Genomic DNA, 24,730 nt, shown 5'->3' on the forward strand with positions numbered 1-24,730 from the left:
ACCCTGCAGCCCCCTCTCCAGCCCCTTGACGCTCCCCGCCCTCCTCCGGGCCCTTTATTCAGCCCGGACTTCCTGCAGCGTGTCAGCCCTCTATCACGCTCCTTAGGGAACACCTCCTGTCTTGTCGTACGCTGGGAGTGGGGCTGCTGTGTGGACACCTCTGACCAAGCCTTGAGTTTCTGGGAACACCTACTGTGTGTCGGGCTGTGGGCGCACACTGTGTCAGGACCCAGGTCTCTCCGTGAGCATCTGCTGTGTGTCTGGCTCTGAGATGCTGCTGGGCACCACTGTGTGTCCGGACCTGGGCTGCCGTGCGCTGTGGATGGGGGCCCGGTTGCTGTGTGGACGTGCACCTTGTGGGCGTCTCCTGGGGGCCCGGCCCTGCGTGTCCGCGAGCCCCTGTTGTGTGTCAGACCCTGGGCTCCTGTGTGGACCTGCCTCTGTGAATGTCTGCCGTGTGCCCAGGCCCTGAGCTGCTGTATGAGAACCTACTGTGTATCGGGAAATGGCCTGCTGTGATAAGCCCTGGATATCGGTGAATGCCCATTACGCACTGGGGAAGCGAGCTGTGTGAGCGCCCACTGTGTGCTCACAGAGCCCTTGTGGTTGTGGCTGCCTACTGTGTGTCAGGAACTGGGCTTCTGTGTGAACCTCTCCTGAGTGATCACCTCCTGTCTGCCGGGCTCTGTGGGACTCTGCCACTAACACACAGAGAGTGTGCTGGGCACAGGATGAAAAGGCCTTCGGCGGCGGGCCTGTCCGCTTTCCACTGCCCAGCGGCCAACCCCGGGCTCTGCACCTGCTGCTTTGCTGTCCCTTCCCCATCCGTCTTTCCTTCTATCACCCATCCATCCATCCATCCATCCATCCATCCATCCATCCTCCCATCCATTACTTATTGACTGTCAGCTGCATGCCAAGCAAGCCCTGTGCTCAGTGCTGTGAGACTGTGTCCTGTGACAGGAGGGACCACCCCGCCCCCACCCCGGCCCTGGGGTCTGGCCTGGCCAGGGGAGCAAGGCGAGTCGTCTGTTTCCCAGCCGTCACCAAGCCCACCGGCACAGGAGCCGCAGCCCGCCCTCCTCCAAGCCCGATGCCCCAGCTACTCTCTTCCTCCCCCCAGTGGGGCCCTGCCTCCTGCGGGTGGCTGCAGAGGGGGCCCCGGGGACAGGGCCAGGCCAGCAGCGCCCGCCACGGCAGTAACCAGACCCATTTCTGTTTTGTTTTTGCACACTTCCCCCTCTCTTCTCGTGGCCTCCTTTTCCTTCCCTTTCTCTCCTCTCCCTTCTCCCGCCACCCCCAACTTGCTTGTACTTGTGCATTCTCTCCTCTTGCACCTTCTTTACACCCTCTCCTCTGCTTCGCACCGTCTCCTCCCTCGCTTTTCCCTTTGTGCCTCCCCTCTCGGTCTCTTCTTGTCCGTCTCACCGCCGGGGCCGTCTCTGTCTGTCTGTCTGTTTCACCCTGTGCCCCTTCTTGTGTGACTGTCAATCTCTCGCCTCTCTTCTCTGTGTCTCCTTCCACCTCTTCTCTGCTTCTTTCCCCGGCCTTGTCTGTCTTAACCCCCTGCCCAATTCTCCTCTGTCCTCGTCTGTCTGTCCCTCCTCTCCCTGTCTCACTTCTCTGTCTCCCTGTCCTGCCATCCCTGTCTCTCTGACTCTCTGTCTCTCTCTGCCCCCGCCCTCTGCCGCTTGCCAGTCATTGCTTATTCCCGGGAAAAGTGCCAGTAGATTCGGACGCCGAGGCAGTGCCATAGGCATAGGAACCGTGGAAGAGGTTGTCGTCCGCGGGGCCACCGGCTCTGGAGGCTGTCTGCACGCGCTGTTCTCTGCTCGCTCTCAGGACGGAGGCCATATTGGGGACGTTGCCCCCCGACCCCCAACCCCCCAACCCCGGGGACAGGCCCGAGGGCCAGGCGGGATGGAGTGCCAGCAGCTCTGACGGCACTCAGCAACCAGCTTTGGGGCCTGGTACCTCTGCCAGAGCCAGGCCCCCTCCACCCCCACCAGGGGCTCTGGCCCTGCCCTGGCCCCCGGGACTCAGGCCCAGACCCCGCCGGGATCTGGTACCTGAAGACCCCACACCCAGCTGCACGTCCCCCAATATCGCCAGGCCTGCATGGAGCACCTTGCCCTCCTCTGCCCCCCTTCCCGGTCCCGACTGTGAACTGGCCTGGGGGCTCCTGCCCCTCCGTCCCTCCCTGGGGACCCCCATCCTGCCTGCCTGCCCCAGAGAAGCTGGCGGGGATGGGGGGCCTGCTTCTGGTGCCTGGGATGACCCACAGTAGTGTGTGTGGAAACTTAAGTGGGGATCTTTCACCTGCTGAGCTAGAGCCTCCCCCGGCAGGGCTGGAGTGGGGCAGTGCCTGGGTGGCTGCGCCTGCTTTCTCCCCGCTGCCCTCCATTGTAGGTCCTGTAATGCCCGGGGGGCTGCTGCTCTGAGGACCTGGCCTCCCTCCCCACCACAGCCCAGAGCGGCTGTCCAGCCCCCTGCTGGACAGGAAAAGGCCTCTGTCCCCTTTTCCTAAGATCCCGGGTCCAGACCTGCTGTGTGACCTCAGGGGGCCCCTTTGCCGTCTCTGGGCCTGTTTTCCTTTATCTGTAAACTAGGTTGGCTCTCTTGGGCAATGGACAGTCCTCTGCTTCGGGGCCTGGGCAGCAGGGCCCCAGGGTGGCCTGTGGGGTGGGGTGGGGGGGTCCCTGGAGCTCCAGGAGCAGGTGAGCACTGAGTTGGGGCCTCTCCCCACAGTCGCTGATTGTCCCTGGCAAGAGCCCCACGAGGAAGAAGTCGGGTCCGTTTGGCTCTCGCCGCAGCAGCGCTATCGGCATCGAGAACATCCAGGAGGTGCAGGAGAAGAGGTGGGCGGGGCAGCGGGGCGGGATGGCTCCTGCGTCCCCTCTGGCTCCTCCTCCCACCCCGCACCCCTGCGCCGACCCCCATTCAGCGGCCAAGGAAAGCAGACAACAGGGAGCCCCAGCCTTCTCCCCTCCTGTCCGCGCCCTCGAGGATCTGCTGTGCGCCAGCTCGTCATCTCACGCAAGCCGCCGCCACCCAGTCCCAGCTCTGCTGGTCCCGGGAGCCATAGATCAGGGGAGGGCCTGGCCCGGGTCGCGCAGCTGGGGAGGGGCAGAGCTGGGGTCTGCCGAGCTCTGTAAGTACATCAGTGTAGGCGGGGTGTGGGCCGCGCCCGCCGCATGAGAAGCACGGAGCCCTCGGGGAAGCAGAGGGTTGTGAATCCGGTCTTCATCACGCTGCGGCTGTGTGATCTCGGGAAAGTCACTGAACCTCTCTGAGCCTCATTGTCCTAATCTGAAAAAGAAAAAAAAAAAAAAAAACAGGGATAAGGACACAAACAGCGGCACGGGGCTGGCTGTGGGGTGCGCGCCGTGCGTGCGAAGCCGGGCGCCAGGTGCGCTGAGGTCTCAGGAGTGAGCTGGCCCTCCCTTCACAGGCAGGAGAGCCCAGAATCCCATGAATCCAGGGTTCGCGTCTTGGCTTTGCCACGTCCTGGCTGCGCGTCCCTGGGCAGGTCTCTTCTCATCTCTGGACTCCAGTCTCCTTACCCGTTATGGGGGACACTTAACGCCCCCATCCGTGGGGGATGTCCTATCTCTTTCTTTCTTTTCTTTTTGGCCTCTGTGTGCGGCTTGTGGGATCTTAGTTCTGAGGTCAGGGATTGAACCTGAGTCCGTGGCACTGAAAGTGCCAAGGCCTAAACTCTGGCCCGCCGGGGAATTCCCAAGGACGTTCTACGTAGGTGCTCCCACAGTTCCTGTTCCCCCCTGGTCAGCCCAGGGGCTGCAGGGACCGTTCTGGGGCTGGCCCCTGAGGATACAGGGTGTGGGTACGAGGCAGGAGCGCCCGGGACCTCCTCTCCCCACCTGGGGCTCCTACCCTTCAGGCCAGGCCTGGTGCTGAATCCCCTCGCCGCCCCCGTGTGCCCCGCAGGGAGAGCCCCCCGGCCGGCCAGAAGACCCCAGACAGCGGGCACGTCTCCCAGGAGCCCAAGTCGGAGAACTCATCCACTCAGAGCTCCCCAGAGATGCCCACGACCAAAAACAGGTTGGGGCTCGGGGCATGCTGAGCGGGGGCGGGGGGGGGGGCTTGGGTGTGGCGGGCCCATTCTTTCTCCCCCTCGTCTGGGCCCAGGGCTGCCCGGGAACGTGGACATGGCCACCCCCAGGGCAGCAGGGGGGCCCGGGCACTCTCCTGGGTCCTCCTCTGACACACACCCGCTGAGTGCCTTGTGCATGCCACACTCTGCAAGACTGCAGTCAGCTGGACATACGGCCCCTGCCTCGCAGAGCTGACAGTCCAGAGTAACACAATATAGTAAGCTACTTCCAGGTAGCTACGACAGAAGGAAAATAAAGCAGAGGTTGCAATGAAGAATGGCTGGGGTTAGCTGGGGGCTCAGGGAAGACGTCTCCCGAGGGGTGAGGTTGGAATTGAGAGCTGAGTGAGGAGTTGGCCCTGTTAGGATGGACTGATGATGGCAGGGTAGAGGGAGGAGGGTTCCAGGTAGGAAGCACAGCACGTGCAAAGGCCCTGAGGCGTGCTTGAAGGCTTGGCAGAAGGGTGGTGTCGTTGGAGCTGAGTGAGTGAGGCTGGGCCTGCCTGGTCGTTGACGGTGGGAGGAAGCTGAAGAGTTGGGCCGGGGCTGGGTCATGGCTTTGAAGGCTATGTGAGAACTTTGAATATTTTTTAAATTTTTATTTATTTTTGGCCGTGCTGGGTCTTCAGTGCTGCGCGGGCTTTTCTCTAGTTGTGGAGAGCGGGGGCTACTCTCCAGCTGTGAGGCGCAGGCTTCTCGTTGTCGTGGAGCCTGGGCCATCCGGGCTTCCGTACTTACGGCGCGCAGGCTCAGTGTTCCATCGGGGCTTCAGTACTTCCGGCACGCAGGCTCAGTGTTTAGGGTGCTCGGGCTCAGTGGTTGCGGCTCGTGGTGCTCGGGCTTAGTTTCCCGACAGCACGTGGGATCTTCCCGGATCAGGGATCAAACCTGTATCTTCTCTGCATCAGCAGGCAGATTCTTTCCCACGGAGCCCCCAGGGAAGCCTGAGAACTTTGGATTTTATCCTAAGTGTAGCAAGGAGGCTTTGGAGGATTTTATTTAAGAGGAGTGATGCTTTCACAAGCTGACCCTGGTCACCTTGTGAGAGTAGGTCCAGGGTGGGAGCAGAGAGGCCAGCCCGGAGGCCGCCCTCCCTTCGCTGCTTGTCAGCTGAGCCCCGGAGGTGAGAGGGCCGGGGGGAGGACCCGTCCTGGGCTGAAGAGTCAGGCAGGTGAACAGGGAACCAGGAAAAGGCGACAGGGGCAGGAAGAGACTGAGCCGAGCAGATAGGGTCGTTCCCCGCCCACCCCCACAAGGAGGAATCAGGGAGGGCCTCCTTGAGGAGGTGTCTCCCCCCGACTGGTGTTTGAAAAGTGAATTTACTTTTTAGGACTTGAGGGAAGGCGTGAGACTGCAGGCAGCAGACACAGATTGGCCCGCAGTGGATTTTCCTCCAGAAAGAGGGGAGGAAGGAACAAGTGGGTAGATATTTCTTTCTGAGCAGAGGCTAGAAGGCAGGAAATCCTGTGCAGTGTTACATGAGCTCCTCCGCCTACATTGGTGACATTGGAATAATCAATGTGATATGGTAGTGATTGTGGTGAGAAAAGCCCTTGGACGTGGAATGAAACTGGGAGAGAGTTAAGGAGGAGACTGTGGAGGTGGAAGGCCTGGGTCCCACCTGCTCTCCCACCTCAGGCTGGGTGCCCACCCTCTCTGTGTCTGGGTGTCTGCTCATTTGTGACATGGGTCTGACAATGATAGCGATGAGATAACTGGGGTCAACACACTTAGATCAGTGCCTGGCACAGAGTCAGTCTGCACTCGCTGACGGTGCCGATGGTGTAACTATTAACCAATGGTGTATAGATAAATAGTTCCGATTGATCATACAGCCAAGAGAGTTGGGCTTCATCGGGGGCAGTAGGGAGGAGCAGGACTGGGGCCCGACAGGATCTCTGTGTTAGGAAGGACGGTGGTTTCGGGGAGGCTCAGGGGCCCCGGGAGCTATAAGGTGCCACGGAGGAGCTTGGCTGGCTGCAGGCTGGGCCTGCCTGGGCGGGGAGGGCAGGGACCGGGGGTCTCAGCTCAGGAGGTGCCCAGCGCGGATGCTGGCTGACGGGACGTGTCCATGGCAGAGCGGAGACAGTGGCCCAGAGAGCAGAAGTGCTGAAGGACTTCTCCCGCTCCTCGTCCAGCGCCAGCAGCTTCGCCAGCGTCGTGGAGGAAGCAGAGGGCGTGGATGCGGACGACACAGGCCTGGTGAGAGGCCCAGGAAGGAGAGGTGCCCCACGGCAGTGTGAAAGGGGTGCTCTTTGACCCCTGGAGATGATGCTCCAGGGTAAAGCGTGAGCCCGGCTGTGGCTGAGTTGTAATCAGGAGACCCAGCCCAGAGGAGTAGTGCAGACTGACCTTCCCTTACTCTGAAGCCTCCCACGGCTCCCCAGTTCCCCACACAGCCCAGTCTGTGAAGTCTAGCCCCTCCCTCCCAAGCCCCTTCTCTTACCGTTTGGCCAGTCTGCCCTCCTCCTTCAGCCAGTCCCCCAACCAGTCAGGCTTACTGCTCTACCCCGGGCCTTTGCACGTGCCGTCTCCGCTGTCTGGAACACTGCCTGCTCCCTCCTTCCAGTCCCCCAACCAGTCAGGCTTACTGCTCTACCCCGGGCCTTTGCACGTGCCGTCTCCGCTGTCTGGAACACTGCCTGCTCCCTCCTTCCAGTCCCCCAACCAGTCAGGCTTACTGCTCTACCCCAGGCCTTTGCACGTGCCGTCTCCGCTGTCTGGAACACTGCCTGCTCCCTCCTTCCCCCTTTGACTGGCTCTGTTCCTCCTCCTCAGCTCAGCCTCACAGCACCTCCTCCAGAAAGCCTGACTTTCCAGTCCCAGGGTAGGTTAGGAGGCCCTTGTACACTCTCACTGGAGAAGGCAATGGCACCCCACTCCAGTACTCTTGCCTGGAAAATCCCATGGACAGAGGAGCCTGGTGGGCTGCAGTCCATGGGGTCGCTAAGAGTCGGACACGACTGAGCGACTTCCCTTTCACTCTCATGCACTGGAGAAGGAAATGGCAACCCACTCCAGTGTTTCTTGCCTGGAGAATCCCAGAGACGGGGAAGCTGGTGGGCTGCTGTCTACGGGGTCGCACAGAGTCAGACACGACTGAAGCGACTTAGCAGCAGCAGCAGCACACTCTCACGGACCCTGGGCTCTGTCCTTGGCATGCTCCATCACGCTTCGTTCGACAAACCTTGAGTTCCCTGCCAGGCTCCGTGTCAGATACTGAGCGTGCAGACCGCCAAGCCCCCACCCCGTGGAGCCTGGGATCTGGAACTGTGCTGGTCTCTTCCCAGCCTGTCTCTCCTCTTAACTTGGAGCTCTTGGAGGGCCAGGACCCTACTCAAATTCTCTCGGTGGCGTGGCTTACGAGAATCTCAGTGTTTGAATGCACGGATGAGTGGAAGTGTGTGTGTGTGTCTGTGTCCGCTTCTGTTCCCACTCTGCCCTCCTGGGGTCCCCTGGGGCAGACATGGCTGGGCCCTCATCCTCTTTGCAGAGGGGCCACGGTCGGGCGGGGGGTTGTGGATCAGAGGAGGGGGTGAGGAGGGGAGGGGGGAGCCAGCCAGTGCCATGGGCGAGGACTTAACCTCCCTCCTTCTCTCTCTCCCGTCCTCAGGAGAGTGTTTCCTCCTCGGGCACGCCCCACAAGCGGGACTCCTTCATCTACAGCACGTGGCTGGAAGACAGCATCAGTACCACGAGCGGAGGCAGCTCCCCAGGTACCAGCAGGGCCAGCCCCACCACGGGCACGCCCACCCCTGTGATGGGCGGCGGCCAGGGCTGGGCACGGAGGGCCAAGACCCGTTTTCAGGCCCCAGGTGGTGGGTGTGTAATGGGCCTGCCACTGACGTGGGCTCTGTGGGCTGGTCCTTATCCCGCCTATTATGGTAGTTGGTGGCTTGGAGGACTGATGACTTCTAGAAGGGCCTTGAAAGTTGATGGGGCTTTAAAGGGGGTAAAGATGGGAGTTGAGGGTGGGAGTCCTCGAGGGAGGGGCTTGCTGGGGTTGGGGGACATGGGTGCCGACCGCCCATCCATGCCCCCGTCTCCCTGGTGCCTCCCCGCGGCCAGTGAGGTGGCTCCCTCCTGCCTCCCTCCCCAGGCCCCTCTCGGTCACCCCATCCCGACGCCGGCAAGTTGGGGGACCCTGCATGTCCCGAGATCAAGATCCAGCTGGAAGCATCTGAACAGCACACGCCCCAGCTGGTATGCACAGCTGCCAGGGGCCTGGGTAGGGCTGGGACGGATGGCCTGGACGCTGGCCCTGTGGGGGGCACCGTTGCCCCGGAAAGGGGGATTGGCTGTTGGGGAGAGGCCTCAGGCAGCCAGGGGTCCCCAGGGATGGTGCTGGACCAAGACATGGGCCCCCCCCCCCCAAGCCTGGAGGGGTTGGGCTTGTCCAGTCTGGGCGCACCCGCTGACTTCTGCTCGCCCGTGTCTCCCACCCCCTGTCCTGGCGCCTGTATTGCCGCTGTTCTGACCGCAGGGCTGTTAGCCACGCTGTCACTCTGAAGGTGACCCCGAGCAGGTCAGTCCCAGCCCTTAGCTCCTGTTTGGTCGGGAGGAGGGAAAGGGCAGGGGAAGGCAGGGCTGGGCCGGCTTCTCTCCTTCTCCGTCACCTCTGCGGGGTGAGAGTTACGTGTCTAGGTTTGAATCTTCTGCCACTCAGTTTGCTAGGTGACCCTGGGCCTCAGTTTTGTTATCTGTACAGTGGGGCCAATAAATTCTGCCTCACCTCTGCCCATGAGTTACTGGGAGAATTTGATGAGAGCCTGAAAGGGATTTGGGAATTGTTGGGAGGGAGGGGTCTTGGGGGTTCCCCGTGGGGTAGAAAGACCCAGAGCCTGCCGTCCCAAGGGCGTGACCCGTCCACATCCGGCTCCCCGTCTCATGGCGCATCTGTCTCCTTTACCCTGCAGACGAGGGTGCGGAAGCACGAGGCGAGGCTGCTCCGGCAGATCCGGGCGGACGGGCCTTCTGCCCAGAGGCCAGCACCAGCCTGGGGGCCGCCCCTCGCCTGCCCAGCCCTCCTCCTGGCCCACGTCTGGGCTGTCTCTGCAGGGCAGAGCCAGCCAGCCCTGGGAGCGGGGAAGCTGCTGGCACCGTCCCCACCCCCTGGGCTGGGGGGCTGGCTGGGGCAGGGAGAGGTCAGTTGGAACGGGACTCCAGGCCTGGCTCATCCATCACCCCTGGGTGCCCCTCTGCATTCGAGAGAATGAGCTGGAAAGGAGAACTGAGGCATCTCAGTGCACACAGAGCCTGCCATGGAGGCACTGGGTAGGAGGAGCCCTGGGCTGGGGTCCTGAGTCCTAGCTTGTGGTTCGGGATCTGCTCTGCGACTCTAGGCCCATCATGCTCCCTCTCTGAGTGCCTCTGCCCTAAATGGATGAGGTCATTTCAGAGGTCGCTGAAGAGTGGGATTCTGTGCACCTGCCCCAGAGTGGAGGATCCTGGGGGCCTCCCGTCACCCTCTCCCGCTTCTTGGGGTTCCTGGGGCCCCAGGTCGGCTGAGGGGCAGGGGGCTGGCTGTGGGCCACGGCACCTCCTAGACCTGCCAAGGCCCTGCCCACCGCCCCTATGTGACAGATGAGTGACCCCCTTGTGGGCGTCGGGGGACCTACCTGTCTCTTCCGCCATCCCCCGGCTCGACCCCCAGCGTCTCCTGCTCCTGGCACTCCAGGCCGAGGGGTCTCAGCTGGCTCACCTTTGCACCACCCCCACCCCGCACGGAGCGGGCAGGCAGGCACAGCTGCTGTGAGTCCACATTCTCGTGTGTGTCCACACTTTTTAGGCACCACGCCAAGGGGCAGCCTTCCGGCCCCAACACCCATTTCGGAAGCCCCCGTGGCCGCGTGTGTGTGTCGGTAACAGTTGTACAAAATAAATTCTATTTATCGCTATTGTACCCCGAGCTGGACCTGGCTTCATGTGACCCTCTCCCCCCGCCTCAGATCAAGCCCAGACAGATCTTAGTGGTGCTGTGGTCAAGACCAAGAGCCTGTTCACACCCCCACCCCACCCCAACCTCCCCACCCCGCCATCCCCACCCAATCAGAGCTCCTGGGCCTGCAGACACCTCCAAGGCCAAGTGATGAGCTCTTTGACCACCAGCTTTCCTCCCACCGCTCTGCCCTTTTCCCACCTTGTTCCCTCTCCCCAGCAGGGAGAACATGGCTTTGAAGTCAGTTCAGTTCAGCTCAGTCGCTCAGTCATGTCCGCCTCTTTGCGACCCCGTGGACGGCAGCACGCCAGGCCTCCCAGTCCATCACCAGCTCCCGGAGCTTGCTCAAACTCATGCCCGCCAATTGGAGTCCTGCCTCTAGCTGGTGGTGCTGAGAAACTTCGAAGGTTCTCTGAGACTGTTTCCACTTCTGTAACATGGGAATGGTAGTCCTTCTCCCAGGGGTCCGTCCTGAGGATGCCTTGATGGGTGCACGTTGAACACCCAGGACAGCGTTGGGCAGCCTGTGGGTGAAGTTCTCATGCGTTCCCTGTGTGGCCACCAGGGGGCGCCAAGGGATCGCTTACCTGCACTGATGGGGGCGGGCAGCCGGCGCTGAACCTGTCCGGCTGCGGGAAGGAGCTCACCCGGTGATAAGCGGGGATGAGGGCCTGGGGGGAGGGTGGGGGTGCGGGAGATGTGGGAGGAGCCCCGGGGTGCAGCCTGGCTGAAGGGGGAATGGGGAAGACACCGTGGTTCCTGAGCACCCCCGGAAAGGCTTAGCATAGTGTCCTTGGGGAGGAAGCCACAGGTGCAACGGGAGGAGGCCAGAGAGAGCTGCTTGCAGCTGAGAAGGGGAGGGGATGGTGATGGTGGAGGGGCAGGGAGAGAGCAGGGATCAGGCCAGAGGCCGCATGGCCTTGGATGCCGGACCCAGGGACTAAGGCCTTATGCCGGGGTCAGTGGGGAAGCCATGCAGGATGGGACACCGGGAGCAGGGCCTGGCTGGCGAGGGCCAGCGGGCAGCGTCGGTCCAGGAGCCCTTTGCCAAGGTGCCGAGGACACGGAGTGTGCCCAGGACAGTGGGCAGGTCTGGAAGGTGCTGGGAGACTTGAGCGTCTGGAAGGGGCTGAGGGAGGAGCTGGGAGGTGCTCAGGGGTCCGGCCCGAGTGTTGGTGAAGGGGGTATGGGGGGGTTCTCTGAGATAGGCGCGTCGGAAGAAGGGCAGGCTGGGGGATTTGGGGCTTGGAGGTGGGTCCCTGGGGGCCTCACGATGCCTTGGCCTCACGCCCTCCCCACCACCAGCCCCCATGTCCTCCCCGGGACGATGCTGGAGGCACCCTAGGGCCTTCCTGACGGGGCCCTGCTGTGACCCTCGGATGTCTGGGGTCCCCCCAGGGCTGGTGACTCACTCCCCAGCCCCGTCCACCCGGGTTTGGCCCTGGCTGCCCTAGACTCAACGGGTCCCGGCTAACCACCCCCAACTCCCCTCCTCTGCCTAACCCCTTTTCTCTAACCTGCGCCCCCCACCCTGGCCCCCAGGCCCTGCCTCCTTCCATTCCAACAAGGGCCAGTAGCCACAGTCCAGCCCCAATATCAAGAGCATAGCTCTGAGTTTATTTACCTCCTATAAGCTCGGTAAGTTTGGGCACATGGACCTCAGGGTCCTCATCTGTTCACTGGGAGTGCTAATAGCCCCGCCTTTAGTACCCGGGTGGGAGGATTCAATGAGGTGATGCCTCACAAAGTTCTTGGTGCAGCCCTAGCAGGAGGTGGGCTCAAAAAAATAGCGTGTGCGTTGTGTGGGGGTTGCACTTAGCCACGAATGAGGACATCTCCACAACCCACGTCGCAGGCCATGGGGCCAGCTCTCTGCATGGGCGATGAGGTGGCTGGCTCAGGACCGGTGTCAGCAATGTACGATGATCAATTGCATCCCTGAGCCCCAGCCTCCAGGGCTTCCCTGGGCTTGATGATCCTTTCAGAAAAGAACTGGGTGTGTCCGTTGGGTCCCTTTACTGGGTGCCCACCCCCGCTCTGGCCCGCTGCCGACCTAGCCCAGAAGCTGGGGCCCAGCTGGGCGAGCAGCACCCACTTTGGCCCCCTCGGCCTGCCCGGTTGTGCCCGCGCCCCCGTCAGTGGAAGGGACCGGCTTCTGGGCTGGGTTTCAGCTGGGGCCCCCACCCCACCCCACCCTTCCAGACTCCAGGGTGGGGCTGGGGGAGGCCAAGGACCAAACCAGCCTCTGTGATCAAAGCATCCAGTCCTGTTTCTCTTGTGCTCGCGCCAGCTCTGTGCTCGCCCTGGGTTCAGAGGTGGGCAGGGCGAGCCGGGACACGGACCCGAGACTGGAATTAGGGCCTGGGTGGGGGGTGTCAGGCCCCGGGAAGCCCTGGACTCGGCTTAGAAATGACTCTGGTGCTGCAAACGCCTGGCAGAGGTTGCTCCAGACACAGGAGGTGAGAGGCCCCTGCAGAGGGACTTGGGTGCCCGGCTGAACCGGCAGCCTCATCTCCCCTGCCTCAGAATGGGGACCTGTCTCCCCAGGCATCAGTCTCCCCACCTGTAAAATGGGGGCAGAGCCCTACCTGTCGCTGTCAAGAGGCTCTCGCAGCCTCTAAGGGACCTGGCCTGGACCCCGTGCCCAATAGGAGGGGTCCTCCCCCCATCTCCCAGCCGCTGGGGTGTCCTTGGACGCCCATGGCTTGCCCTGGGGCAGCTTTGCCAAAGAGCCGGCCACAGGCCCAGGCCCGCCCAGCGCCAGGGGACTGCGACCTGGCCTTTCTCTGCTGTTCAGGCCACAGGGGGTACTTAACCAGGGACCCTGGAATGTGGAGGTCCCGCCCTGCCGAGGGGACAGCCAGGGACGGAGCCTCCTGAAATAACCAGATCTGGTTAGCGAGGCTAATTTTAAACGCCACTCTGGCTGCCCAATAGGCCCTTCTGGGAAGCCGTGAATGTCCCTGTGTTTGGCCCCTGGGAGGCAGGGCGAGGGGAGAGAGGAGAGGGGCCCGGAGGACCCCCACCCCTGACAGCCGGCGCCGGAGACCCCAGGCTGCGTCTCAAAGCCGGCCCATCCAGGGCCCAGAGCCCTGGCCCCAAAATGGGGCTCGGGGGCCCAGCCTCTGCCCTGAGCCACTCTGAGGGAACCCAGGTGGGCTCTCCAGACCTCCACCCTCTGCACTGGGCTGCCTGGACCGGAAGCTCGCTGTCGGTCTCTGTCTTAGCCGTCTTCACGGTCTCCTTCCGCTCCCTCACCCTGCCCCTGCCTCTCTGGGTCTCTGCCTCTCTGTCTCTGATGCTGGAGTCTGCAGCAATGACTCTGTTCCCCTCTGCCTGGGTCCCTCATGCAAGAGGCGCTGGCGCCTTCCTGACAGCCTGTCGGCTGGACTGTGCGTGCCAGGTAGGGGGCAGGTGTCCCCTCGGGAGCTGGGGCTGCAGGTGGGGCCTGCCTAGGGAAGGACAGCTGTCCCGGGAGCCAACAGGAGCTGTCACCGGGCAGGCAGGGGCTGTGTCCAGGCATGACCTGGGCCATCCGGCCCGGCCCGGCCGGGCACGAGCAGAAGGAATGAACTCTGGGGGTAAGGTTGCCAGATTTAGCAAGTAGAAACCCACGGAGCCCAGGTAAAGTTGCATTTCAGATAAACAAGGGAGGATTTTTTAGTTTAAGTATACCTCATGAAATGTTTGGGACACAGACTAAAAATCCTCCCTTGTTTATCTGAAATTCGAGTTTGACTGGGCATCCTATATTTTATCTGGCAGCCCTCTCCTGGGAGGCTTTAAGAGTGAGAGGGAAATTTTTTTAGCAACGGCAGGTTTTAGAGACTGAGGGAGCCCCCGCCTGGCGAGGATGAGGTAGCTATACCCTGGGGAAATCCCGGTCTGATGCGGGAGGCACGACTCCTGGCCGCAGGCAGCTTTCAGTCTTCTGGTGAAGGGGCGGGGGCAGTCCTTGGGAGCTTGGTGGGTGGACCTCACCGGCCGCACAGACGCCAGCTACCTCTTCAGGACGGACATCAGAAGGAGGGTCTCTCCTGAGCCCCTGAGCCTCACCCAGGGCCTGGCACATAGTAGGGGCTTCATCAATATTTGTCAAATGAGAGAAGAATTCTCCCAGCCCATGCCCACGGGAGTGGGAGGGTGCCTGGCCAGCAGAGGCTCCAACACTGACCTCCCAAGCTGCTTGGATCCCACGGGAGGGTGTACTGCCCCCCACCAGGGGACCCCCAAAGTGAGCTGCAGAGGAGGAGGAGGAAGTGGGGAGAAGGCATGGAGAGGTGATGCCAGCTTTTTGCCTAGCCCGCTCTCACCGCAGACCCCACCCCCAACTCAGAGTCCAGCCTGAGCAAGGGTACAGGTCAGGCGTGGGAACTGGGGGAGGGTGACCTCTGGCCCCGGGGACTGGTTGGGACCAAGGCAGAGGGCAGGCCAAAGAGGTGGCTGGCTGCTCAGGGCTCCTTAGAGGGGCATTTGAACAAGTCTGGGGATTCCTGGGACCAAGAAACTTGAGGACACTTGTTTCTGGGGAGGTAAGATTCGGGCCTTTTCCTTTAGCCCACTAAGCGCAGGGGTCTTCCTGGAGGGGGCAACTAAGAAGAGGCCTGTGGCTCTCCTACACCTCCCCCACGGCAGAGTCCCTTCAACAGCCTTTTGGCTCATTCATTCATTGATTTTCTCACTTGCTAATTGCCCCCTCACTGTTACCATTCACTAGGACGGCATGGCTCTGTGCCCGGGGAGAAAGGACTGTGGCATCTCTCCCAGCCTGGCGGAGCATACTTGTCCCAGCGGCCCTGCCGCTGGCTCCCCGTGTGAGCTTGGGCCAGTCACTGACCAGCTGGGACCTCAGTTTCCCCATCTCTACAATGGATAAGGCTAGCAGCTCCCTGCTAGGCCACGGTGAAGGTGTGAGATGAGGCCAGCCCTCGGTGAGAGCTTTAGAGCAGGGAGCTGCCGTGATTACTGTTGTGATTATCAGTAGCATTTTGAGGCCCCTGTGGGCTGGGCTGGGAGCGGGTGGCCCCAAAGTCCAGGGCCCAGGACTCGAGCCTCACTGAGCCATCACGACAGGCCCCTCCTCTTGGGGCTTCAGCCTTCTTGGCCCCCATCCCTCCTTTTCAAGGAAGGTCTGCTCCCACAAGGTGCCTATGGCTTCTAGATCGGCAAGACATCCATCCTTCGGAGAGAAGTGAGAGTTGGGGATGGAGCTTGAAGCAGCCATTGGCCAACAGGGAGGCCTGGCCCCCCACACCCCGGCCTGCAGTGTGACCTGGAGCTGGTCCCACCTGCTCGGGCCTCGGTTTCCCCAGTCATACAGCGAGGGGGAGGGGCTGGACACCCCACCTTGGCCCGGACTGGCCCCTGTGCGTGTCACCCCGTCAGTAACGGGTTAGCTCGGAGCCTGTAATCACTTCGGGCCTGGGAAGAACTAACAGCGTCCCTGTAAATTGAGCTCTAATTGCGGCTTTCAGTGGAGTCAGCTGCTCCCCCGGTCCCCCTGCTCCCCCCGCTCCCCGCAGCTCTGAATCAGTGAGGTTGTCCCGGCCTGCCCTGCCAGGCCCAGGAATCCCCCAGAATTGTTCTGGCTCCCGGTGAACCAGATGGTTCAGGGACTGAAGTCCTTCCAGGCCTACCGTGCCTGAGGCGCTGAGCCTGGGCGCTTTGCATGGAGTCAACTCCAGGTCATGTCACCACGGCTCTGGGAGGCCAGGGCGACCGCGGCCGTTGTTGCAGAAGGGGAAACTGAGGCACAGAGCAGCAAATTCACCGGCCGAGTCCAGATAGGAACCTGGGTCGGTCTGATTCCAAGGCTTGGTTCCCTGCCTGAGGTCCAGGAGACACCTCACCCCAGCTCAGCCAAGCAACCCCCCACAACCCGCCCCACTCCCAGGGGCTTCGAGCCCCACCCCCCAGCCTTCCCTGTCCACATGCTCCTTCCCACTGGCGTTTGCAGATGAGGCCAGAGGCAGCTCCCCTCCTCGGGCGGGGCGCGGGCCTGCGGTTTCCCTGTTTGTTCTGGAAATCCCAGCTGCTTCCCCAAGGAGACAGCTAGTGGTTCCCAGGCCGCAGCCCCTCTCGGGCGGAGCCAGACCGCGACGGGCCGGCCTGGGAAGACTGCCCACCGGCCCTGCTGGGCTCCGCCAGGCCCTGGCGCTGGGTGGTCTGGGCGGGGGCCAGGGGGGCCCTTGATCCTGGCCATGGGGCAGGAGCCATGCCCCACGAGACTTGAGGCTGCCCTGCCAGGGACTGGAGGGATCCTGAAGGCCGGAGGTGGCTGGACTACGTAGACGCAGACCTGGGTAGGGCAGGGTAGAGATACAGCCTTGGGGGGAGCCCAGGACGGAAGGCCCTAGGCACCGGGTCCCCTTGAGGGCTCAAGAGAAACATCCACCCAATTCAGGATTGTCATTTTTGGGTGGTTCCAACTCAACCATTGAGTTGATTCAGACAGGAACCCTCCTTAACGGTGGGTGGAGACGCCAGGGTTGGCAAGCAGAAGACCTAACATTCAGTCCTGTTTTCCTCTGGACCTCAGTTTCTCCATCTGTACAATGGGCAGAGGTCAGGACTCCATGCTCAGCAAGAGCTCCACCAGGCTGTGGTGGTGGGGTGGGCAGCCCAGGCTGGAAGGATCTCAGTTGTTCTCAAATTCATTTCCAGGGGCTTCTTCTTGCCCCCACTGAATCTTGTAGCCCACCCTCCTATACCCCTAGGCCTCTGTTCCCAGTGGTGACTGCCTGATGGAGTGGAAAGAGCTCCCACGGGTTGTGGAGTCTGACAGAGTGCAGCTCCAATCCCAGCCACCGGCTCCCCGTGACCCTGGGCATGTTCCCCCGTCTTCCTGCCACATCGCTTCAAGCGCCATAGTGGTCCTTGTCCTGTCTCCAGCTCCTGGGCTCCTTGCCTGAACTCCAGAATTTTTCCGACTTCCTACCAGCGTGTCTAAAGTCCAATGGGCATCTCCAAGCTGCTGCTGCTGCTGCTAAGTCGCTTTAGTCGTGTCCGACTCTGTGCGACCCCATAGATGGAAGCCCACCAGGCACCCCTGTCCCTGGGATTCTCCAGGCAAGAACACTGGAGTGGGTTGCCATTTCCTTCTCCAATGCATGAAAGTGAAAAGTGAAAGGGAAGTCAGTCGTGTCCGACTCTGTGCGACCCCATGGACTATAGCCTACCAGGCTCCTCCATCCATGGGATTTTCCAAGCAAGAGTACTGGAGCGGGGTGCCATTGCCTTCTCCGATCTCCAAGCTAACATGATCCAAACAAACTATTTCCTCCCCAAATCTGCTCCACCATATCCACAGATGACATTTTACCTAGGTGCTCAGACGCCAAACTCCAGGCGCATCCCTGATTCCGCTGTTTCCCCTGCCCCCCTCCCAGGGTTCGGTCCATAAGCAAGCCCAGCTGGCTTCAGTTCCCAAACGTGTCTGGGATCCAGCTCCTTCCCGCCACCACCGTCCTCAGCTGGTCCAAGCCACCACCACCTCCACCCGCAGCAACAGAAAGGCCTCCGGACTGCCCTCCGGCGTCAGCTCCTGGCATTCCCGGTCGCCGCCTGGCAGCCGGAGCGATCTTTCCAAAGCATAAGCTGGATCGGGTCACTCGCTTCGTCTGACCTTCCCCTGAGACAGAAGATGCAGGCACTTCCTGTTGTTCCCCATGGGACACAGTTCCATCCGCCCCTCCCACCTTAACCCACCTACTGTCTCCCCCTTCTCTGGGCTCCAGCCACTTTGGTTATGTCTGTCACTCAAGCATATTAAGCTTATTCCTGTCCCTGGGTCTTTGCACTTGCTTTGCCTGACTTGGAATAATCGTTCCTCCAGCTCCTTGCAAAGTTATCACCTTACCAACTCGGTCACAGCCAAGCCTCCTCTGGTCTTCACTGACCACCAGCCATAGCAGGGCCCCAGTCACTCTCTGGACCTTCGTTTAAGACCTGACTCATCAGAAAAGACCCTGATGTGGGGAAAGATTGAGGGCAGGAGGAGAAGGAAACGACAGAGGATGAGATGGTTGGATGGCATCACCGACTCAATGGACGTGAGTCTGAGTAAGCTCCTGGATTTGGTGATGGACAGGGAGGCCTGGCGTGCTGCCGTCCATGGAGTCGCAAGGAGTCAGACATGACTGAGCAACTGAGCTGAACTGAACTGAAAAGGAGAGTAAATGCCAGTGCCCTACCTAAGAGAGTGGGAAGAGATGGTCAGGGAGGAGGGGTACTGAAATGCCAGGCTGAGGCAGGCACTGGGCCCCTGTGAGTCCTCCTCTCTCCCTGGCATCCGCAGTGCCCAGGGGTCAGGGGACGGTGAGGACCCTTTGCCGGGGGTTTGCCCCTTGGCTGGGGTCCTCTGCCCATTTCACTCTGTGACTTCAACCTGGTGCCTGACCCTCTCTTGCTTACCTCCCCTCTGGTGCAAAAGCCGACTCCAGCCCTGAGTTTGTCTGGGGATGGTCCCTCAGGAGTGGAGGGCTCAGGGCCAAAGACCCCTCCAGCGCTGACTCTTGCCCCGAGTGTGGGCACAGTACCCTCACGCCTTGAGAACAGGCAGCAGCTACTCAGGCCTTGACCCTGCAAGGACCCTGGGAGAAGAGGGAACGATCATACTTCCAACCTTTCCAGGGACTTCTCTGGTGGTCCAGCGGCTAAGACTCCACGCTACGAAGTGCGAGGGGCCTGCGCTCAATTCCTGGCTGGGGAGCTGGATTCCACGTGCCGCAGCTGAAGATTCCGCATGCTGCAGCTAAGGCCCAGGGCAGCCAAATAAATAAACAGGAAAAAACGAAACCAAAAACCTGTCCACACCCTGCCCCAGAGCCCTCTTTCTCATCCCAGCCCAGTCCTGTGTCATCAGGACACGGCCTCTTAGCTGCCACTGTTCCCCAACCAGGTCACCTGAGTGGCAGGAGGTCTGAGGACCTCGGAGAGCTTGGGGCCACCTGCCCTGGCACGGGCCGGGGGAGGCCGGGGTTCTGCCCAAGGCTACCGGGCGCTTCCCACTAGGACAAGGGCACAGGCTCAGGGGGTCAGGATGTCCTGACTGACGCCGGCAGCCCACTCCCTTGAATCTTTACGGGGTTACAATCCTGATCCTCGTTTTTGCCCCTCACCCTGCCCGGTGCGTGGTTAAATCTCACACCCCGCAGCCGCACTGTCTGCCTTTATAGTGAAGTCACTCGGTCGTGTCCAGCTCTTTGCGACCCCATGGACTGTAGCCTACCAGGCTCCTCTGCCCATGGGGTTTTCCAGGCAAGAGTACTGGAGTGGGTGGCCGTTTTCTTCTCCCGGGGATCTTCTCAACCCAGGGATCGAACTCAGGTCTCCTGCATTGCAGGCAGACGCTTTACCGTCTGAGCCAGTTGCTGCTGCTGCTAAGTCGCTTCAGTTGTGTCCAACTCTGTGTGACCCCATAGATGGCAGCCCACCATGCTCCACCATCCCTGGGATTCTCCAGGCAAGAACACTGGAGTGGGTTGCCATTTCCTTCTCCAATGCATGAAAGTGAAAAGTGAAAGTGTAGTCGCTCAGTTGTGTCTGACTCTTTGCGACCCCATGGACTGTAACCCACCAGGCTCCTCCATCCATGGGATTTTACAGGCAAGAATACTGGAGTGGGTGGCCGTTTCCTCCTCCAGGGGATCTTCTCAACCCCCTGGAGAACCCAGGTCTCCTGCATTGCAGGCAGACGCTTTACCGTCTGAGCCAGCAGGGAAGCCCAATTTTGCCTTTATATCCTCCTCCATATCCTGTTAAAAACAGTTGTGGGACTTCACATAGGTTATCAGATTTCTCTGTGCATCCGTCTCCTCATCCGTAAACCAGAGACAGCAGCGGTCCCTGCCCTCTGAGAGTGGTTGGGAGGGTGAATGGGTTAGGCTCCCTGTGAGGCACTCGGAAGGGTCCCGGGCATGCAGGGAGCCCCATGGAAAGGTCTGGGCTTCGCTGGCAATGGTGTATCCACCGCCTCAGCGACTCTAAGCCTGGGTTCTCATGGGCAGGGAGGGAGACGTGGTACTGGCTGGTTGGCCCGGCCTGCCCTTGCCGGGCTGGTGGGTCACATGTGTGCCTCCCATCCTGAGGTTGGGGGCAGATGACCGAGGAGTCAGAAAGGAGCCTGGCACCATGATCAAGGCAGCATCACAAGGAGGCCCTGGGAAGCCACACAGGAGCCCAAATCCTCTTCTGAGAACTTAATCCCTTCACCCCACCCCCGGATCAGCTGGAGCTAGATCTTGGTGGGAGGTCTTGGGGGTAAGCCACCAGGGCTAATTATAAACGCTGCTGGTTTGGGGCTCTCACCACCCCATTGAAGGGCTTCTGCGGCAATGGGGTCTGGGTTGTTTTCCTTGGAGAGATGAGGGCCTCGGAGGGGGTGGGGGGAGGTGGACTCAGGGGTCAAGGGTTCAACTTGCAGCTGTCACTTAAGAAACACGGAACAGGTCACTGTGCCCTGCCAAGCCTCAACTTTCTCATCTGTAAAATGGGGATGACAGTGCCCGGGTCACGGGATGGCGGTGGGCTATGTGGATGTGTCCAGTATACGCCCCCCACCACCTCCCCAAGGGCAGCAACCTCACTGCACGTCTCGGGCGCTTAGTAGGGTGTGTGGTGCATTGTGGGCCTCCTGCTCCCTCCTGCCTTCCCTCTCAGCGCAGTCAGTCTGCTGACCACCCACCCACTCACACGCAGGTCCGGTTTCCCTCTTCATAAGCAGGACTGAGACCCACAGGCGCAGATCTGGGGCCTGTTTCTTCCTGCTTGTCTCCATGGCCCCAGCGTCCCCTGCCTGGCCTCCTGTAGCAGACTTCTTGCTGGCCTCTCAGCCTCTAGCTCTTCTCAAAGCTGCCCTCAAAGCTGGCAGCCAAGATGGTCTTTTGAAAGCGATGCGCACGTCTGGTTCCAGAACCTTCCGTGGCTCCCCAGGGTCTCCAAGGTCGCCTCCCAGCTTCTTGGGATGGTATCGTAGGCTCCCCCACTCATGTCTCCCTGCAGGGTCCCCTCTAACTCTGCTCTGTGGCCTCAAGCCCCGCCTCAGTCCTCTCCTAGTCAAGCCCCAGCTCATTCATTGCCCTGTCTCTGTGCCCATCCCACCCGTGCCCCAGCTGGTGAGGTGCCCTCTCTATGCCCTCAATGGAGAAGTCTTGGAGAAGACTCTCAAGGGTCCCTTGGACAGCAAGGAGATCCAACCAGTCAGTCCTAAAGGAAATCAACCCTGGATACTCACTGGAAGGACTGAATTGAAGCGCCAATACTTTGGCCACCTGATGCAAACAGCAGCTTTGGGGCTGGTGGGGCTGTTTCTATCTCAAACACCACCAGATGTTTGAGATAGAAATGAACTCATTGTGTTAAATTCTGGATTTCTCTTTAACAGAAGACAATGTTAAAGACTCATTGGAAAAGACCCTGATGTTGGGAAAGACTGAAGGCAAAGGAGAAGAGTGCTGTAGAGGGTGGGATGGCTGGATGGCATCACCAACTCGATGCACATGAGTGTGGGTGCACTCCGGGCGTTGGTGATGGACTGGGAGGCCTGGCTTGCTGCAGTCCATGGGGTCGCAAAGACTCGGACACGACTGAGCGACTGAACAACAACAACTCTGCCCCCATGGTTCCTTGCGTCCCCATCGCGCTGGGATTCCCTCTGGCATTCTCTTCCATGAGACACGAGCTTCCTGAGGACAGGAAGCCCGTTCACTGTCGTCTCCCAGGTGTGGCCCAGAATAAGGCAGAGGCCACACGCCCAGTTTCCACCATGGCCAGACAAGGAACACCAGTCCACAGGGGCTTCCTGTAGGAGGACAGACGGGAATGCTGGGGAGTGTGGCAGGCAGGAGAGCTACACCCATGACGGGCGGCTGTCTCTCAGCTCTGACTGACCACTGCCCTGCATAAATGTGGGGCAAGGCGAGCAGACCTTCCAATTTTTCAACCAAGCCAGAACTCCACATCTTTTGTGCAAGTTCCCAGTGTTTTAAAACACTATGAGGATAATCAGTGACATCTGGGGAGCACGAATGGGAGGTGCCCTGAGCACACGTGAAGCTGAGACAAAACAACCCAGACCTCCCACACCCCTTCCTTACTGTGGAGGAAAGGGCTCAGCGTTGGGGGGAGGGGCAGCGATAGACATCTCTGGAGGAGGGGCTGGGGGTGCTGCTAACCCTCCTACGACAGAGAGACATCCGGCCCCAAGTGCCAAGAGTGCCCAGGTTGAGAACCAGAAAACTAAGACCGTGGCATCTCGCCCATCACTTCATGGCAAATAGATGGGGAAACAATGCAAACAGTGACAGATTTTTATTTTGGGGGGCTCCAAAATCACTGCAGATGGTGACTGCAGCCATGAAATTAAAAGATGCTTGCTCCTTGGAAGAAAAGTTATGACCAATCTAGATAGCAGATTAAAAAGCAGAGACATTACTTTGCCAACAAAGGTCTGTCTAGTCAAAGCTATGGTTTTTCCAGTGGTCATGTATGGATATGAGAGTTGGACTATAAAGAAAGCTGAGCACCTAAGAATTGATGCTTTTGAACTGTGGTGTTGGAGAAGATTCTTGAGAGTCCCTTGGACTGCAAGGAGATCCAACCAGTCCATCCTAAAGGAGATCAGTCCTGAATATTCTTTGGAAGGACTGATGCTGAAGCTGAAGCTCCAATACTTAGGCCACCTGATGGGAAGAACTGACTCATTTGAAAAGACCCTGATACTGGAAAAGATTGAAGGCGGGAGAAGGGGACGACAGAGGATGAGATGGTTGGATGGCACCATCACTGACTCGATGGATGTGAGTTTGAGTAAATTCCAGGAGTTCATGATGGACACAGAGGCCTGGTATGCTGCAGTCCATGGGGTTGCAAAGAGTCGGACATGACTGAGGGACTGAACTGAACTGAAGAGTTGGTGGTGGGAAGTGTCTGCTCAACCAAAGACTACATTTCCCAGCCTCCTTTGCATCCAGGTAGAATCATGTGACTAGTTCTCACCAATGGACTGTGAGTAGGAGTCATGAGTGTCGCTTCCAGGAAGAAGTGATTAAAACGTGAGCGTGAGCCCCCCTCCCCTTCCACCCCTTCCCTCATCAGTGTGCTGGCCAGATGGAATTTAGATAGGCATTCTGGTTAAGATGGAACCTCTGGAATTTAGAGGAGGGCAGAGCCACATGGTGGAACAAGCCTGGGTCCCAGGCACCTGACCAGAGGCACCCCGAGATGTTTGAGATAGAAATGAACTCGTTGTGTTAAATTCCAGATTTCTGTTTAACAGAAGACAGGGTTATCTGGATGACTAGAAGAGGATTTGTCAGCTTGAGATTTGTTCTTCCTCACTGAGAAAATGTCTTACTGTTACACTTAGCCTCTAGTTATGGGGGGATGGGTGGAGCTGGGACTTCGGCCTGGACCCCTGGCCTGGATTAGGACTCAGAGCCACCAACAGTTAGAATAAAGGGGTGATGAGTGAGCTGACGGTGCGTGCGGGGCCCAGCCTGGGTAAGGGAGGCCCTGGAGCAGTCAGAGCACCCTTGATTCTTCTTGAAGCATACACACATGAGCCACAGCCTGGACTCGTGCTAGGAGGAGCTAGGAACTCCCTCGTGGGATCCTGAGAGCTCAGTGTGTGCAGCTCAGTGTCGGGATAGTACATTCAGATGTTAGGAATGGAACATCAGCGAAGTTAAAGAACTCTCCTGAGTTCATGGAAGCGAGAAAGTGATGGGAACCCCTACGTCTCTGACCGGCGGCAGCCCGGGCTTTTGAACCCCATCCCAAAGTTTAATAAATGATGTTGGTGCTTTCCTTGTATCCTTTGAGCATTTACTGTCCTGGCTCAGGCTTTGGGGCTTGCTCTCAGCCCTTCCAGGGGGGGGTTGGAAGGGCCAGGGTGTTCATTTCTTCAGAACAGCTCTAAGCCAGTGAGAAAGGAGAGCTGAAGAATAAATACCCCAGCTCCCTCACTCCGCAGTGAGATAACCCTGAGATGCATCTCCCTTGTATCCTGGAGGCCCACAGTGGGACAGCCCGGGTTGCCCATCATGGTGACCTGCTTCACACACACCCTTTCCTTTCCCGGCTCACTTCCCCACTCTGCCTGGTGCTTCCCGGGTTCCTTTTCCTAACCCAGGGATTGGAACCGCATCCCCTGCAATGGCAGGAGGTTTCTTTACCACTGAGCCACTTGGGAAGCCCCTTTACAAACTATTCAAATCCTTGTCACAGGCTCCGCCTCAGAAGAACCCAACCTAAGACACAAGTGTGGTTTGCACACCCGTGGGGTTTGTACACTGACTTTGCATGGTACCGGTGAACTTTTAAAGACAGACTGCTTAAATGTGAATTTAAAGAAGTGTTTAGGACGTGACAATAGAGACATGGCAAAAATTGTGAAGATGGTATGAGAACAACAAATGAAAATGCGGCACTGTACAGTTACAGGCAAGGCGTCTGCCTGGCAAGAATGTGGGCACGTAGTTTACTAGCCCAGCATCAGCTTGGCTGTGCCCTTTTTGCCAGGACTGCTGGGAAACTTAAATCTTCTCAGCTGCATTTTTTCTTTTTTTTTTCGTATTTTCATTCTTGAAGGATGCCTTGCTTCTAACATACAATTTCTTGCCGAGTTCATTTTTAACTAGTGTGTGTTATGAGTCATTAGTACCGGCTGCTTCAGAGCC

At 59.6% G+C, this 24,730-nt stretch overlaps 1 protein-coding gene across 2 annotated transcripts in view; it reads left to right on the forward strand.

Annotated features, from left to right (window-relative positions):
- RAP1GAP (RAP1 GTPase activating protein) overlaps positions 1–9,210 on the forward strand; it is a 52,062-nt gene extending 42,852 nt beyond the window's left edge. Inside the window, exons 19-26 of one of the 2 annotated variants that reach the window (XM_019981995.2) lie at positions 1,699–1,776; positions 2,749–2,858; positions 3,949–4,062; positions 6,193–6,316; positions 7,728–7,830; positions 8,214–8,317; positions 8,598–8,639; positions 9,031–9,210. In XM_019981995.2, coding sequence (XP_019837554.2) covers positions 1,699–1,776; positions 2,749–2,858; positions 3,949–4,062; positions 6,193–6,316; positions 7,728–7,830; positions 8,214–8,317; positions 8,598–8,606 — 642 coding nt within the window. In that variant the 3' untranslated portion in view covers positions 8,607–8,639; positions 9,031–9,210. The remainder of the gene's footprint in view (positions 1–1,698; positions 1,777–2,748; positions 2,859–3,948; positions 4,063–6,192; positions 6,317–7,727; positions 7,831–8,213; positions 8,318–8,597; positions 8,640–9,030) is intronic. The other variant, XM_019982006.2, reaches the window with a different exon arrangement.
- Positions 9,211–24,730: the final 15,520 nt, after the last annotated feature.

This window comes from Bos indicus, chromosome 2 (genome assembly GCF_029378745.1).
Source record: "Bos indicus isolate NIAB-ARS_2022 breed Sahiwal x Tharparkar chromosome 2, NIAB-ARS_B.indTharparkar_mat_pri_1.0, whole genome shotgun sequence".
Taxonomy (NCBI): Eukaryota; Metazoa; Chordata; class Mammalia; order Artiodactyla; family Bovidae; genus Bos; species Bos indicus.